The 18361-nt window shown below is 35.8% G+C and overlaps 1 protein-coding gene across 1 annotated transcript in view; it reads right to left on the reverse strand.

The window, feature by feature from the left end:
• PLXDC2 (plexin domain containing 2) overlaps positions 1-18361 on the reverse strand; it is a 253466-nt gene that overhangs the window by 51023 nt on the left and 184082 nt on the right. Inside the window, exons 7-9 of the mRNA XM_058018381.1 lie at positions 10500-10599; positions 1109-1204; positions 104-185 (exon numbers count right to left, since the gene is read on the reverse strand). Coding sequence (XP_057874364.1) covers positions 104-185; positions 1109-1204; positions 10500-10599 — 278 coding nt within the window. The remainder of the gene's footprint in view (positions 1-103; positions 186-1108; positions 1205-10499; positions 10600-18361) is intronic.

The raw sequence follows: 18361 nt of genomic DNA on the forward strand, positions 1-18361 counted from the left end.
ACAACTTTTAATGCTGAATAATCTGCAGGCAATGGTTTTGGATAGCCTTTGAGCACAGCTCCATATCCACACACATAAAAAGGAAAGAAATTATTTTCTCTACCTTTGGAGTTTACTGCACCAGCTGCAGTTGAAGCCAATCTGGGCAGTGACACAGGGACCGCAGCTGGTAAACTGGAGACAAGCTGGGATGTAGATAAACATAAATTATTTTTTTAGTCTCATATATGTTTCACATAAAAAACACAAAAGAAGAATATATTTTCTGATAATACATATTTAGGAAGTCAACAGGTTCAACCATATCTAAAATAAGACCCTGAACCCAGCCTGTTATAATGCTTTGCACAATTGTGTACACAAAAGTACATTTCATCTGTGGTATTCCATTTGTATTCCATTTGTAAATGTATTCCTACTTCCACACCTGTTCATTCAGCTTTGTTCCTAAATTTTTATCTTTTTGGTCAATATTAAGTATTTCCTTAAATCTCTTTCTTCTCTGGCTGTTCTTTGGTGCTGCTAACACTCAGACATAAGCAGATAATGAGACTGACATATAAACGTGCAAGAACTAAACCTGAATTTAAGAAAAGGAAAAATAGATGTTTCTACTATTTTTACAATAGTACAGCTGGCATTTTAAACCCCAAGATTTCTAAGCAATGTAGTTTTACCTTTGAAAAAGAAGCCTGATCAACTGCAAAATACTTGGAGCCATTTGTTTGGGGATATGCCTTCGTGATGTGATGCACAGTACACAGAAGAATTCATGTTTTGCATTGCAAGCATGAAAACTGTTCTTTATTTTTTCTTGAGGGAATGTATTTAAAGGCAATATAATCATTCTTCTGAAAAAATTATTTGGCACAAATTTCATGCAAAACCTACTGGGAGCTATGTACCTATAAACTAACTTGAGACACACAAGAATGGACTGGATAATGCATCATCCATTCGGGAATCTAGGAGAGGATAAATGAATCTGTTTGTGATTCCAAGTCCAGAGATAAAACAAAATATTTGAAATTGTATATGTGTTGCTGGGAGGGAGAGGGAGATGGATGATTTCTAAATCTGGCTCCTGCTTATGTAATGTTTTACTTACTTGGAAGTGGTATCATTTCAACAGCTGAGAGATTGGTAATCTTTGACATCTGTAGCTCCACCCTGTGGTATTCATAAATTGTTCTTCTGCGGACATCTGACAGGAAAGAAAAAATAAATCATATTTTCTTATTTTCCAGTCTTTAGATTGTGAAAAAGAGTGGATGTACTAAATGCACACTGTTCCTTAGATACACATATGGCAACTACTTTTCTCAAGAATATATTTTTAACTTTGAATATCACAAAATAACAAGTAAAGATAGGTAGAGAATTTTTCAGTGGAGAAACCCTCAGAACTGACAGAAAAAGAATTTCTCCTGGAAAAGAATTATGAAAATGCTGAGTGTGCTCTCAAGCATCTTAGTCAATGATCTGGGCAGAAATTCTAGAGGGTATACTGTCAGACATTTTAGGGTGTATTTCAAATACACCCTTGCTTTCCTAAGACATTTTTCTCACCTTATAGATTTGAGAGAAATGCTTTATATACGCACTTTGTCAGTTCTTGCCAAAATGTGCAAACAAAACTTATTTAATTGCTTAATCAAATTTGTTAGCTACAAGATGGCTCACATCGAAGTGTACTAGAGTATATTTTCATATTGTAGCATATTAGAGAAGACAATCTTCCTAAACAGCCATTGTGCATAATCTTTACACAGGCTGACTGCACCTGTTTCTCAAAGCAGAAATTCAATATAGTCAATGTACTGTTCTGAAGGGCTTTGAACTCACAAACAACTATAAGACCCAAGCACAAGATAAACATTAAAAAATCACACACTACTTGCCAGAACAATATCCTGTAATGTGTTCTGAAAATTCCAGATTCTATATATACAGTTGAAATATAGACTGGCAAGCTTGTATATTTGAAAATCAAAAGAACAACTTCTAATACCAACCTGACATAAAAATGACAGCTTTCTGAGGTGGTGGTTTAATATTTATGTTCTTTTTGAAGGTCTGATAAACTAACTGAAATCAGAGCTAAACACAATCACTGACCCTCTGCAGTCATTCCAGAGAGGAATTAAAGGTTACATACAAAGGAGTAACAGATTATCCATGCCAATCACCAGTCTTAGTCTACATGTAACAGAAGAAAAGGGACTTGTTGACAGTCACAAACTCAGACTTTGGATGTCTTCTATGCTGCCAGCCCCATATGGATTAGAGCACACCTTGTTGCTTGAGGAAGCAGCTTCTCTGCCTTCTCTTACCTCATCTCAGGGACAAGTAGGCAGTATCTCACTTTCAGATAATAATATTTCTATTTAGCTCCAAATCAGCACCATTGCCAACAACTTCTTGCAATTTATTTGAAGCTTTGCTATGAGTTCACCCCTCCTGGTAGCAGAATTCTCTTTCAGTATGAAATGAACCTATATTGAGCTAGTTTTATGTGCTACCTACAAAGTCATTCTGACTAGCTAAAAGACAGATATGGGCACGTGCCAAAGTTTACCCCAATAAATGCCTTAACTCTGTCCTTCAGATCTACTGGAGAGAAAATGTTTTCAAGACCAAGCTAATTTTCTGTGGGGATGGGGACAATCTCTTGCCAGCTGCAAGAGGTTTATGCTCACAGGATGGTCAGTCTCCTTAAAGCCCAATCAAAGTGATTGTAAAATGCCTTTAAAATGAGCTCCTGCCAATGCTGAAGGCTGTAATTTAATTTGTTTCCACAGAAATCTTTAACATTCTGTCAAAAAAAAAAAAAAAAAAAAAAAAAAAAAAAAAAAAAAAAGCAAGTGAATGTGAATACATAAATTAAAATGCTGGGTGTCAACATTTTATTTGAACTGCATCTCATTTGTACTGGTACAGACTAGTACACTATAATCCTGTTAATGCTGAATCTCTCCTTACAGGTTCCTCGCAGGGCTTACAAGAAATAAGGAGCTTCTGGCTTTCCAAAGACTCAGTAAGAATCAGAGATTCAGGGCATAGATACTTTTACCTCACCCAGTGCATGAAATTTCTGAAAAACACTACTTTAAAGAGAATTAAGCATGTTGTATTAAAAAAAAATTCTAATCATGCATATTTCAGCATGACTTTTTATTCCATTAAATCCCATTGCCTGAGAGACTCAAATTTGATCTTTTTCTTCACAAAGATGACTGTGTCAACCACAGGTGGTAAGTTTGCATATAAGGCATCTATCTAATGTAAGAAACTAAGCACAGAGAGGTATTTGCATAGTCGCCTTCTAACATCTTTGCATATTCTTGCAGGCAGGTGGTTGGAATCGTGAGTATTCAAATTTATCTGCCTGACCAGGCTAGAAAAACATGCAGGGCTTGATTAGTTTGAAAGTATGACTTAAACATACCATGCTTAGATCTTCAAAATCCACTTTTCTCTCCCTATTTTGAGTTGTGAGCTGGTTTTCATTATCAAAATTGGTTAAAAAACCCCTAAACCCAACAGGATAAACAAGAAAGTGAATACTCTTCCCTCATGCTTTCCCCCTGACCTCTTCACACACTCCTGCTTCAGTCCAGCACAGACATTGCATTTCCCTCAGATGGAATTTGTTCTTTGCCTTATGCTGTCTATTTAGCTCTTTAACGAAAAAGAACTAGTGCAGAATCACAAAGAGCTTATGAGCTCATGTATGCCTCAGTGCAGACCTTAACATGACAAGAACTAGTGAAATAATTTGATGCAGTAACAAATCAATATTCAAGCATCATGTGCAGGTATTTTGCTATAAAGAAATGTTACATCAGGTCTAGTAGGGAAAAGAAGAAAGGAAAAGGACTTTTTTTATGCTTTTGAAGTACCACTTCTGGTTCTGAATTTCAGTAAATATGTGTATGTTCTTTTCCTAGTCATAGTCATGAAAGTATTTTACATTTCTACAAGTCTGGGTTTCTCAAACACACTTTTTACTAAATGCTATAAAGTTTAACATATTTTTTAATAACTGACTATATTTTTTTTACACTTAGTTTAATTCACAGATGGTTCAGATTGTTTTTTGGTTTGTTTTCATGGCATGTACTTGTGCTATCTTTGAGCACAGGCCAAAGGTACAGTCCCAGCAGAAGAACCTGAAGAAAACACCAGCTACCTGAGGTAAGAACACATTCCTCATTGACTGAGAGAAATAACATGGGGGTCAGAAGGCCATTTGAAAGAATTCTTTCAAGGGATTAAGCAACAAATCGGTAAATTATAGATGTGCAAGACTCTGCTGTGACAAAATAATTCTATGTAGTTTTATCACAGTAGTATTAAATTTAATAATTCTATATATAAGTATTCTTTGAAACAGAACTGCAAGAGTTGACTAAAGGTACTCAATAGGGAGAGTACTCTGGGGAGGGAGCAGTGCCAGGAGAGCACCAATGATTTCTTAACATGTCTGAAGGGTCAGTAGTTCATAACAAACTATTCTAAATATGTGGCTGACAGATGCATAATCTCTCTGTATCTTTTCCCTTACATAATCACGGCTTTTCCTCATACACCATTCCTCAGCTAAAAACTGCAATACAGTGATATGTGAAAATACTGGAGAAGTCATTCTGAGTTTTGAAACGGTATGTTCACACAAATAAAGACTTTTTTCCAGTGAAAGATTTCAAGGGAATTTGGATTGGCCATATACCCAGAAATAACTGCTGAACAAGACCATATGTATTCATACAGCTGTACTTTCACTTTTAAGTCTTGCTGATAGAGAAAACACAAATGGTAAGAGGGTTCATTTGATTATGCAGAAGTCAATTTGAAGTAAACAATTTATGAAACATATCCAACAAGCTGCAAGCAATCTGTGGAAAATATAAGGCATAGAGAAGGGAGGGGCACAGCTGCTGTGTTATACAGCCACTGACTTTGCTTGACAGAGACATTGTTTGACATCACTGGCTGAATAAAACCTGTCAGCCTGGTATATCTGATTGCTGTCACCACAAAAGGTAAAGGAATTAGGATGTCAAAGTGTCTGTTCTTTAACAGCTTTATATTGCTAAACTTATCAATATTTACTAATTAATTCTTGAGGCACTGACACTGGGACTAAAAACCAATGCCTGCAATCCAAACCCCTCCACAATTGCTCCTCTGAATATAACACACATCTAAATCTAGATAAAAATTCAGATTCCCTAATTGTATTAATTTTATCATTCTCACAAAAATTACTAAAAATATCCTTTTAAACCTGGGAGCTGCACCTCAAATCTGTCAAGCAAACCATTGAAGTAGGCTCTGAAAACATCTTTATGAACAATGTACTAAGAGATGTTCTGCCGCAATGCTCTGCACCTACCACAGATGATTTACTTTGAAACTCTCAATGTGTCGCAGACATTTCTCCACAGAAATCCTTTCTTTTGGATTTCTGCGTCTTCTGGAGGCCAGAGGCTTCAGAAGACAAGGTAAACAATTATTATCAGCTGCTGTGGAATGCAACAGGGACACCTTGATTGGCTCATTTCCTATGTTTATATAATTAAGGGCCAATCACCAGTGCAAGCTAGGGGACTGAGTCCTTGGCCACAACTTTGTTATAGATTCTTTTCTATCTTTCTTAGCTAGCCTAGCTGCTCTGCAAACCTCTCTCTATATTCTATTAGTATAGTAATAATGTATTATATATAATATTTTAATAAATCAAGTCTTCTGATTCAAGAAACAAGATTCACCATCTCTCTATCACCAGCTGCGACCCACTCAGGCGCGGTAATATCCATGTCCTTCCAGGTTTTCCCCAATACCTGTTGCCAGCTAAAAACTCCTAGTACAGGATCTAGGTGTGAAAAACTTGCTTTATTTCCTAATCCCACCATGCATCAAACCGCTTCACTCTGAGATATGTCTGTGGCCAGTTATGAGAACATTTTAAATTTTGACCAACTTGTACCAGTCCTGGCAGTACTGTCATGCTACAAAAGATCAACAGCATGCTCCTGAATCAGATATCTAGTGCAAGGAACCCAGCTACCTGGATAAACCTTTCTGGACCAGCAGACAAACATTCATGGCTGGAGCAGCTGGCTCTGTGGGATTAGTTACACTAGTGAAAAGGAGAATAAATACTATGATTTTAGAGTGATAACTTTGGGGCCCATTTTGCGCAGAGGTAAATGATAACACTGCCAGTAAGGGAGCAGGAAATCAGACTTGATTTCCCAAGTGGTGCTGCACCTTTATATAATAGATATCAGAGCATAAATGGCCAGTGGTCTTTTACCCTTCAGGAAGGTAATCCTAAGGTTCTTTTAGGGGCTTCACTGCTGTAAACAAAGTGGTGAGACATCCTGAGCAAACATTTACAACATGCAGAGTTGTCACTCAATTATATGCTTGAGTTACACTACATATTGAGTGACACTAATTGCACTGAAACTGGAATATTACTAACACACAGCTCAGCTACAATTTAATTTCTGCACACAGTGTTGTTGAATAATTTCAGTGTGATTAAATGTTAAGTTGTCAAGGCATGGATTTCCTAAAAGAGCTGCATCTAATACAGTAGATGCCAAAATCACAGAGAAGTATGTCTCATTGTGGAGACAGACCTACTACCCATTTTCTCTTTGTGCAAGACTGTAATTCACTTGTGTAGATCCCCTGAATCTGGCACTCTCTCATTTCCCGGTGTATTTCACGGGTTTGTGGAAAACAAACACAATATGCGAAGGCTCTCTGGTGGGGTTTTCATTGCTAAAATACAAAAGTGGGTTGCAGGAAATGCTTTTTCATTTCTTCTTCTTGCACAACAAAAAGCTAATTGAAATACAATAGGGAAGAGCTCTGAAACAAGGGAGAGAAACACACTAACCCTGAATGAGAGGAAAAACAGAGGGAAAGAAAGATGGTCATTAAGGTAAAGAGAGCTCTTGGGAGTCTGCAGAAGGGAGAGCAAAGGACACCACAGGCAAGTGAAAGAGGGACCAAGAACAGAATAATAAGGATGGCAGAGAAATAAACAAGAAATGAAGGGGAGCTGTTTGGAGAAGGTGGGCAAGGAACAAAGGTCCTGAAGTAGTGAAGGTGTTTAAAAAAGTCTTGCTGGAGGAAAATGTAAAGCTCCCAGCTTTGTCATCACCAATCATGTTTCTAGCTGGAAGACATCCATGAAACTCTCACTGTGTTTGTTACAAGAGGAAAAATAGTTGGTGTGCAAGTGTTCAACATGTCTGAAGAAGAAGAAATCAGGATGGTCACTCTTACTTACATATCAGAACCAGAGTTCCAGAGCCTGGAACTTCATTTGAATTACCTGGAAAGAGCTGAAACTTTTCCTCTGAAATTAATCAAAGGACCTAGTTTGCCACTTTGTCATAAAAATCTCAGAATTATCAGGTTAACCTTGGTGTCAAACAGAAATTTACTTCCCTTAACTAAACACCTCTAGAGTATATACAGGCATATCTATATCTAGATATAAAATAGTTGCTAATCTGCAATAATATAATTATAAGTGGAATATAAAGACATGGTCTATAAGCAAGAGGTAGTAGCAGATCAAGGAAATATTTATTAAAAAAAAAACAAACACAACAAAAACTCAAACAGATATAAAGCCACTTGCCAAAAATCTCCTATCTCCATGTTCTAACTCTTAAAAGATAAGGTGAACAAGTGTATGTGCCTGTGTGCTTTTAGGGGCAGATAAAAGGGGTATTACTGCAAAGTCTTTCTATGAAGAAGTATATTAATAAAAATAGGTATAATATTCTCAAGTTCCTCCTTCTAAAAAAGTTCAGAAAAATATTTCCTTTTAGCCCTTGGCTCTTCAAGACTTTTCAGAACTCATTAAAATGCACTTTTGAAATTAAATGGCTGATCAAAAAGCATGTTTTCTCTTCCCAGAATGAAATAGGTTCGCCTGGCTTTTGAACTCATCTTTCAGAAGTATTAAAAAAGTTATTACCAACCTTTTGGACAGTATATCTGAAAAAAATCTGATAAATAGATAAGCTTTAAATCTTCTAAAATTACATTAATAAACTACGTCCATTATATTGACATTTTAGAATACTGAGCATACAGAAGGCACCAAAGATTTTCAGCATTTTTAAAAATTGAGGGGATATATTTACTCAAACAGGGTTGTGTTGTTCTTAGTATCTCTTTCCTTTACAAATGCATAATATATACAAAAACAATTGACAGAGCTCAAACAAGAAGCAGTAGAGTTTGGGGTGGTTTATTTGCATTATTTGAGGGGGAAGATTTTTGGCTTTTTTTCTTTTTTTAATAACTAGCCATGAACATGAAGGGAGACTGGGTTCTTTTGATGGAAAAATCTTTGATAAAGTGGCAAGGTAGAGCTAGTAGTTATACTTCTTTGCCTTCTCTTGGGACAAGAAACAATTTATATTCTTCCATTGTCTTAAGAAGCCAACAAATAAAGTAAAATAACAATTCTACCATATCATTTTTTCAGTAATTGACTAGAGCCATAGTTGATTTAATACCTCTGAAAAACAAGAATTCAAGAACATGCATATTTTAAGAGCATCTGATACTGGCTTTCTATGGGCCAACATTATTTACCAGCTCTGTCAAGGTGCTATTATATTGCCTGTACACATCAATATAAACTTATTTCATTGAGCACACAATTCAGCTTCAGGAAAATCTAAAGTGAAATGATGGTTCCCTTGATTAATATTAGCTCTAGTGTAAGCTGCAATCTAGCAAAAATAATCATGAATTACCACCATCCACAGAACTGGTAGTTAGGGGCAAGAGCAATGCATTGTAAACAGCAATACATTAATAATGCTCTCAAAACTGCTGTAGCAGTGGCACATTTTATACTCCTTATCCACATTATAGTCTCACTTCTGTTAGCACAAAGTGTCATGTGGAAAAAAAAAATATAGATATGCTGAAACCAGAAGCCTAGTAAGTCACTCTGCATTCAGCAAAACCAATAGTATTTACTGGTAGTAAAACAAGTGCTTGTCTGAAATATTTCTGCAAAAAGAAACATTCAGACTTGAATAAAGACTCACATCTACTATATATTTTCCATACAAAATACGTAAATCTAATACAAGTGATTTAGTGTTGTTTTGTTATGGAGGCCTGTGGTCAAAAAATATCATCCTGTTGCGTCTCTTGGATAGAATTTCTTTGTGACTAGTCTCATAAACTGTTTGCATAGTCAATTAACCTAATTTCCTCCTGAATCCATATTTAGAAACTGAATATTCAAAAATATTCAGATGATTTACTTGCAAATATCACTCAAATTACTGAAATTTGTTCCCTAGTTTCCTTAGCTCTTAAACACTCAAAACCAATCCATGCAAACATAGGCACAGCTACCTATCATACTTCAAAAAGAAATTTCTTGTCTCACGTGAAATCATGGCATGCTACGTGCTTCACACTACTCGGAGCTCACCAGTCACAAATAGTACTGAAATTTTCCATATTCCCCAAGACAGGACATGCAAGACATGGGATTGATGCTCCCTGGTGCTAAAGACTGTTTATATGTGATGAGGAGATAGGATGAGCTGAGAGGTCAATAGCACTGGATTTTTCAGTGTCAGCCCCATTTGCTGTCTGTCTGAAAGCTGGGCTGGATCAGGGCAGTCCCTGTGAGCACCACAGGTCTGCCAGAGCTCACTTTAGGAGAATGTGCCTGGAGTCAGCCCTAGGAGCCTGGTTCAAGCACAGCTCCTTCCATCTGCGCCCTGCAATTAGGGCTTCCTCGAAAACTGATCTGAGTAAATTTTCTCTAAACATAGAAGCAAACCTAGTAGACTTGAAAAGTGAGCATATTCTCTAATGGCTAAACAGCCTCAAAGGGTTCTGTACACAGTACATTAGAGCATCAAGAAGTCACACTTATTTCCTACTATTTGTTTTCAGTGAAGCCATGCAAAGTATAACTGAAGCCAGACAAGACTAAATTCCACCTGCAATACTGTTGCCATGAATATGTGAGCTCAAGATGTTATTTAATAACTACATCTCCTCTTTTTTCCTGTCACTAAAATGTGTACATGAATTTGAAATACAGAATAAGGTGTCAAGAGCTTCCAGCTTGGATATTTTTGGATACAGACTTTTTTTCTGAACAGATTGCTTCCTCTTTACTATGGATATGAAAGCATGTTCCAGATAAAGAATCTTATGGAAAACCAAATTGAGCCAGTTGAGAGTTGAACTTGACATTGTTTGACTGGCCATTTAATTTTATTTACTTAATTTGTCAGCTCAAAAGAAACAATGACAGGAAAAGCCATATTGGGAATTATCAAGCAAATAAAATTACACTTGAATTAACAAGCTGAAATTAGCTAAGTGATTTGTTGTGCAGCTAATCACAAGCTTGATGGAATCAGCTTATACTAATTTCTCAGCCTCCAAACCATTAGCACCACTACAATTCTACATACTGGGAATTTGCTGGATCCTGTGCACGACCACAAATGCATCTGAAAGTCCCACTTTCACTGGGTGGTTGGTTGAACTTATCTGTGTCACAGCAACAGGAATCTAAAAGACAAAATAGGAAGATATTATTGAAATATTGAACTAGGAAAAAAGATTAAAAATAAAAAGCACTGCCAAAATGAACATTTAACCAGTGTAACTTAAAAGTCCTAAATATATATTTTACACAACATAGCACAATAGAACCAAGAATTATTTGAAGATAGAAATTATTGGTTTTCCTTTGTATTTTATCTCAATTTTCTTTGCATTGTTTTCGCATGAACCCTTAGAGGTAGAAAAATTGTCAGTGACAAAGCAGAAAAGCATAGTAATTTCCAGTAATTTATTTCCCCCAACTGAAGAAAAAGTGAGATGATGTGCCAATACACTCAAGGATGAGGAGACAATACCTCCTGTCTACTGTTGAACACAAAAACTGTGAAAGTTCAGCTTGGAATGGATGTTTTAAAACTCATGGCTTAGTTAACTTGCACTGAAAACTCTGTGAATTTTTATCTGTAAAGAGTTCTGACTGAATTACAATAACATTTATTATGTTCTCGAATAGCAGGGAAACAGCATTGTGGTAAACATGGAAAATTCCAGATGCTCAACTGCCATTACCTAGAGGAAGGAATAAAAATATGTAGATAGTCAAAGACCATTCCAACTTCATGTTACAGATTTACAGGTAGCAAGGCTGCATGAAAACAAAGGGCGGGTTTGATTCCATTCTTGGGACAAGATTGTGGCTTTGGCTGATACTTCTATATAGATATAATAAGACTGAAATATTTTGAGATGTTTGATTTAGTGACCTGTAGAATTTCTTCAATATTAATATAGGTAAATAGATTGACTGGTCACAAAAAGCAGCCACCACTAAGGGAGCAGCTCAGACTGACAGTGTGCCTTTACAGCATTCAAAAGCTCTACCCAAGACTGAGAAGGAAACATAAATTTACTGCCTAGCAGTTCTCCAGATGGCAGTAGCAGAGTAAAAATAATGAAATGCCTGGATCAATTAGCAAGGTTAGTCATTGCAAAAAATGCAAAGCTATAATACAGACAAAAAAGAGTGCAAGGTAGAGTTTGGGGTCCATGGTGTAGGAAGCAGCAGCTCTAGAAGGAATCTCAGTGCTGTAGTGGATGAACAACTTCAGCTGTCTGAGGGGACATCTCAGCAAGAAAACGTAATTGATATGATATTTGGTTACACAGTGAAATATAGCTTAGATGTGGGGTGACCATTTTACTTGCACCTGAAAATTAGATCATTGCTGATATATCACACAGAGTTTGAAATGATATATTTGTTAAAAAGATGCCAGAAATTAAGAGAAGGAAGATTAAAAGTGCCATAAAAATACTTTGTAAACTTCTCCAGTTCTCAAATGCCATTAACAGAAGTGTTATAAATGTTCTTTCTATTTGACTTCTGGATGAAATACTGAAAAGCTGGTTAGATTACCACAAACAAGTTCTACAAAAGGCAGAAATTACTCGGGGACTAAAGTCTTTTATTCTAGCACAGAAATATATAAGCAGTTTCCAGAGCAGTTGGAAACTTCAGGCAGGTACCTTAGGAGTAGAATAAGCCACAGCTTTCTATGAGCAATTATGACTTTCTGCCAGTTGCTGTTTTCAGATATCTTATATTTGGATATCTTACTTTTCAAAGCTGCCCTTCAGTTAACCAGAAATTTTTAGGCTGAGGGCAGATGGAACTCAATCAAGTGTAAGAAACTGAGACACAAGGTATTAGTTTAGATAACCCAATAGCTTGCTATGGCTTTAATTGTGTGAAACCACAAAAATTATATAGTTGGCCAGTATTTTTCACATAGCAGAAAAATGCTGAAGTAAAAAGTGGTGTATTCATAAAGTGACTGAGGATTCAGTTCTGTCTACATGATAATTAATAGCATGATTTCTGGCATTTGAGTTAAGCATCAGTAGTTCTCCTTGTGCCCAAAATACCTTTTGGTTTTGCTTTTTCCCAATTACACTGGTAAGTAAGTTCTGGCGAATTAAACATTGTCATAAATTTCCATTCCTTTTACTTAATTTAGTGACTGGTTTTTTTTGGGGTTCTTGCACACATGATCTGGTGTGGTATAAAAAAGGCTTGTGGCATGTTGTCAAAATGACAGGAAAAAGAAAACTGGCTTGAAAATACTGCTAGAAATACATCAGCTTAAATTTGGCTTATATCGGCTGGGCTCAGATGCAGTTACTGGATAATATGACAGAAGAATGCCAAAAGCCATATTTTCAAATTCTTCACAATAAAAGACTCACTAAGTTCAGAACTAAGTCTATAAATTTTCTGCAGCATGAAAGCTTACACAAAATAAGGGAATTATTCATAGTCTCAGAACACTGGAAAGAAAAGCTTACATTAACTATCAAAGAAACTGTCTTAAAGGACTTTGAGGAGGATTCTGAAGACAACCTATTGAAAGGTAAAGATGAAGAGGATGCAATGACTTTGAAGAGAAAGCTAGAGAGGAAACAGCAGTTGAAGAGAAGAGTGTATTTGGAATTGGAATTAGTAGGTTTGTGACAAAAGATGGTGGCAAAATTGTTATCTTAATGCATAAATTGTGTCTGACACATGAAGAGGATTATACTCATTTGTATCGTGTGAATGTAAATCAGGAGAAGCTGCACTCTGGCCTTCTCGAATGAGACTCCTTTCTTTTTAGTCTAGTGCCTTTTCACATGTTTATTGTGAATTTTTGAATTACTGAACAATTTGCGTCTTTCCCTCAAAAATTATGAAAAAAGCAAGCGATTTCATTTTTTGGGTTTTTTTTGGTTTGGTTTTTTTTTTGCTTCTGGGAAGGAGTGGTGAGTTCTTGCAGTACTAATGCCACAAGTCAGGATTTTGGGTATTTTATTTTATTTTATTTTATTTTATTTTATTTTATTTTATTTTATTTTATTTTATTTTATTAATTTTTATTACATCCTGGTTCAGACCTTGAAAGTTAATAAAATTATGAATGACTCAGTGATATGTGATATTAAAGCAGGATGCAGTAGCCAAGTTGAACAGAAAATATATAGAAAAACTTCAAGAGAAATTAGAAAAATTTGAAGCAGAAATAACAATGGATTTTGCCAAAATCCCTGCAGGTTTCAATACTCCAGTATTGAGCATTCTTCTGAGAGCAAGGAACTTTCAAAATAATTTCTAAAACAAATAAGAAAGTAGTAGGGTCCAGTCTAACAGAAGCAGCAGCAACACAGTTTGGATACCTGTTTTAGAAACAAGGCTTAGAAGCAAAAGCTTCTGTAAGATCAAAAAAGAAAAATTAAATTAGTATAGTCAGATCTTCAAACTGAAGGGCAGCCTGTGTGAAACAATCTTGAAGTCAGAAATGCAGCCAAAGTAGAAGGCAATCAACAACCCAGGAACACTCCTATTCTCCTGAAAAACTAGAGTGCCATTATACCTGTGTTCACAAAAACATATATTAACTTTTAAAGAGCGGAAAAAGAAATTGGCAATGTATGTACTGAGTGCCATATTACAGGTGAAATCTTTTGCATGAGATGTCAAGATAAAATGAGCTTTTACCATATGCTATTTGATTAGGAAACATTCTATTTTGACAGAAAGCTTGTAGTAAATATTTAAATAACTTATGGAATATTTCAGCAAAACATAGATAGCAAGCAGAGAGATGCTGTTCTGGATTTCTCACCTGAGTGGCAAGATAAGTCGTAACAGGCTGACATGTTAAATGGCTGAGCAGAGAGCTAGGAACCTGCAAGTGATTGCTGATGGTTGGCAAGGATTTTACAGCATTACCTTCTTAGAATGGCTTTTAGCTAGAATAATTCTAAGCCATCTGTTAGCTCTACCACAGAAAATGTGATCTTTTGTGTTGTACAAATCAGCAGTTTATGAATAAACTTCCCACACTAGCACTGAGGCCATTAATGTCTATATTTTGGATTATATACTTCAACAGTAAGGAGAAGGGAATTTACAATTTATGTTGAGTTCTATGTATCATTGGGATCTGTAATCTAGACAGAATTTCTCATGGAACTTCTCAAATTTTATCCTTTTCAACTGTAAGGTCATATCAGAATACTATTCAAAAAATGATAAAATCACGGTCTCTAAACTTATTCTGAAAGAGGTGGTAAGCAAGTTGCAATTACTGCCCCACTTCAAACCTGAGTCAAAGATAAGAACCAAAGTATGTTGAAAAATAATAATGGTGTTTATATAGGGTTTTCATTTCCAGTTTCCTAAGTAGTAATTAATTAGCCCACAGGCTAAACTGCATGAAAATCAGGAGTTTTAATTTGTGTAAATTGAGCACCTCAAAAATCAAAAATAATTTCCATGTCCATATTTTTGATTACAATAAAAAGGCAAGAATAGCATGATGGGATTTTTTTTTAATTTAGTTTTTTGTGGTTTTGTGTTTTTGTGGGGTTTTTTTGTAATTGTTTCCTTGGGTTACTTTTTGGCTTTTATTTATTTTTAAATTTTTTTTAGTTTTCAGGAAACAATAGCAAGGTTTGAATTCTTGTTACTGAAAACAGAGTATTTTCTTTCATGCCTAGCAGGGGCATCAGTTTTATTTAAGTGCTAGCACTTAATAATTTTAATTTAATTCTGTCTCCTTCTTAGAATAGAAATTCATTCTACTACAAGCCTCTTTTAGAATTATTTTCCAAACTCACATATTGGGCAATTTTGAGCAAATATTATAACTTTAATAATGGTTTCTGGATGACTACATAAATAGAGAGTCATTACGATTTAATGAACAAAGTGAGCCTTCTCCAATGATATTAAGAAAAATATCCTAAACAATTAACAAGACCTATGGAACCATTGCCTAATTTGTTCTGTATTAATCATGGATAAAAAAAGAAACCAAATATTACACTAAGGAACATTAGCTCTAAGCATTAATGGGAAAAGACTATATAGAATAGTTATTCTGTTTAATAAGAAGTGAAACTCATGAGAATTGAACTTCGGTAAAATTTAGAACATAAGAAACTCACTACTAATACATAAAAAGTATGCCTTTCCCCAAATTCTTCTTTATTCCTGTATTCTGCTGGCTTGTTTGCACTCTAATGAATTTCATATGTAGTGGAGGTACATCAGTAAAATTTGCATGCCAGCTGATGTTTCCTGACATATTGACCGTTTGCTAGAATAGTGTTGGTGTAAGCAAAGTGGCATTGAACATGGAGATGCATGCACTGTAAAAGAAGTAAATTGCTAAATAAGTAAATAATTTACTTGCTATAGGAGCTTGTTATATTTCAAATTGTTTTCACATTTTGAAAACTTGACCATACAGCTCCTTCTCCTAACAATTAACTCTTCTGAAAGATATTCCAACGTCTTTGTATTTTCTGATAGTTCTGCTCCCTTCCTATTTATTTTTTTTTAATTTTGGAGAGAACTTTTACATTTCAGGTTGCTTTCTATTGGGGAAAACAACAGAATGCAGAAGATTGGGTAGAGCAACTCCTTTGGTATTCAACAAACCTCCCTGGGATCCTGTCTTGGAGGACAACACCAGGTTTATGAGGTAGCAAACCTAATCTGGGAGCAGGAAGAATGGGAAAAAAGGACTCTCAAACTGTTTGAATGAATAAGAAATAAAAGTTAAAATTTACCTAAAGTGCATTAGACATAAAAGTTCCTAGTTGTATCTGCCTTAAATGTATAATCACAGTTATTTTAGAGGTAGACTCTTCTAGATGAAGACAAGAGCCAAGACAGAGCCCCCGTGGGATGCTTGATGAAGCTACTGGCAGCAGCCTGTTTGCTGTATTTCTTACATGGTGCTCCAGCTTGGGGACTTCCAATGGCAATGCCATGAAGACCCCTTGGATTTGCCATACATCACTGTCATTTTTGATGAACTGTGGTGTTAAAATAAATTGGCACCAAAAAGACAGTAGAAATCTTGTGCATCTTTTAATCATGCTAGTGAGCACTTCCACAAGTAATCTTACTGGAGTTAATGGGGCACCTGACAACGTGACTCAGCAGCAAGAGAAATGGCTCCAGATGGAAGGACTTCCTCAGAAAGCAATGGATTCAGCACTGCAAAGAAAATAAATTCCTAGCAAGCCTTATAAGCACTAGGACCAAGTCTAAAATGATAAATGACATGTTTGCCCTTTTCAGACAACTTGTGTCTGATCAGTGATTGGCAATTTTCTTTAATTTTGCTCATTTAGATGAAAAGTTAAGATAGTGATAATGGAATAAAGGCTGCAAATAAAGAGTGTAGTTGTCTAGAAATCTCAGTCTCAAAACCCATTCCCCAAGTAATTCTGACAGAATATATTAGTTGCAACTTTCTAAAATGTTTAGAAAAATCTTTTGTCAAAAGATTTACAGATCATTAATACATGACTATTACCACTTTAAAAAAAATCTCTTTCCTTAGTTATGTGCAATAGTTTTAAAGTAATGTTTGGAAATTCCATTCAGGACAGGAATAACTCATGAGAGGGGATGAGTTCAAAGATTCACCAGTAGAAAAAAGCACATTATTCCATTTCCAATTCCAGTTTTCTGTCTCAAGATAAATGAACAGAACATTAATAACTCCTACCACAAAAGCAGTGTGGTTTTGGGGGAAGCTTTCAGTAGTGTAATGAGAGAAAGCAGCCTTTGCATTGTAGCTCAGAAATTGTTTATCCATGGATTAGATGTCATACTTTCCTGCAATTCTAGGAACCACTTGTAAAGGAGTGGCCCATTTACTCCCCTTTTCATAAATGAATAATGTTTTCAACTACCTGACACTCTGCATCACCATTTTCTTTTGTGCAGAATGCATGCCAGATACTTTCAAATTAGAGCAGTAACTTCTATCACCCACATTAGATCAAATTCGCACAGGGCTAGATAATAACAGGGTATGCAATGCATCTCAGAAGCAGGAATAGAAGTCTCCTGAAAATGTCACCATTTTAATGCCAGAATGCATGTATAACTAGTATCCATCCCCACCTCTCTAGGTCTTGAAGGCAGGAAATTTTGTGCGGTCGTTAGAAGTATTTCCTTTTCTTTAAAAAGTTTTCAGCTACAGGAGATAACCAAAGCTTATAGTGCACACTGTTTTGATCAAGTACAATTGAGCTCCATTGTCCTAAGCAGAGTGGAATTCCAAAAAATGGGAATCAGAAACCTTACATGAACTTGGATTCAAAATGCAAAGAAACTGCATTTTCATAAATGAAGACTGCAACCTGCACCTAACATTCAGAAAAAACCCCAAGCAGACCTTGCATCAGCACGTCTTTTATAAGAAAAGGAAAGCCATGCACAGGGGCATACCAGAAGTTTTTTGTTTGTACAATACTGATCCAGTAAGAAATCTTGCAGCAATCCTTTTCCAAGACATCTGTCTTAGGTGAAGGTATGACTGCTGCTAGCAGAAAAACCCAGATCCTGTCTGGCTTGCGAGTGAATGGCAGAGGAATATTATTATTTCTGCTTCATTAAAGGTGCATAACTATAACAGGCACAAAAAATGAGCCTGAAGGCTCACAAGTGTTTTATAGCAGAGAGAGAACAGAAGAGAAAAGAGATTTCTCCAAGTCTGGACAATCGGTTGTATCACTCATTAGTTTCTTACTATAAGGAGCATAACTGAGAGTTGCATTTTCAAGAGAAAGTCTCAGTGTACCTGCCAAACAGATTAAAATAACAAAAAAAAGCAGAACAAAAAACCCAAACCAAGCAAAACCAAAAAACAAACAAAAAAGAAGACATCATTTTGCTGCTAGAGATTTAAGCTTGTCTACTTTTGAT

Source organism: Melospiza georgiana, chromosome 1 (assembly GCF_028018845.1).
Source record: "Melospiza georgiana isolate bMelGeo1 chromosome 1, bMelGeo1.pri, whole genome shotgun sequence".
Taxonomy (NCBI): domain Eukaryota; kingdom Metazoa; phylum Chordata; class Aves; order Passeriformes; family Passerellidae; genus Melospiza; species Melospiza georgiana.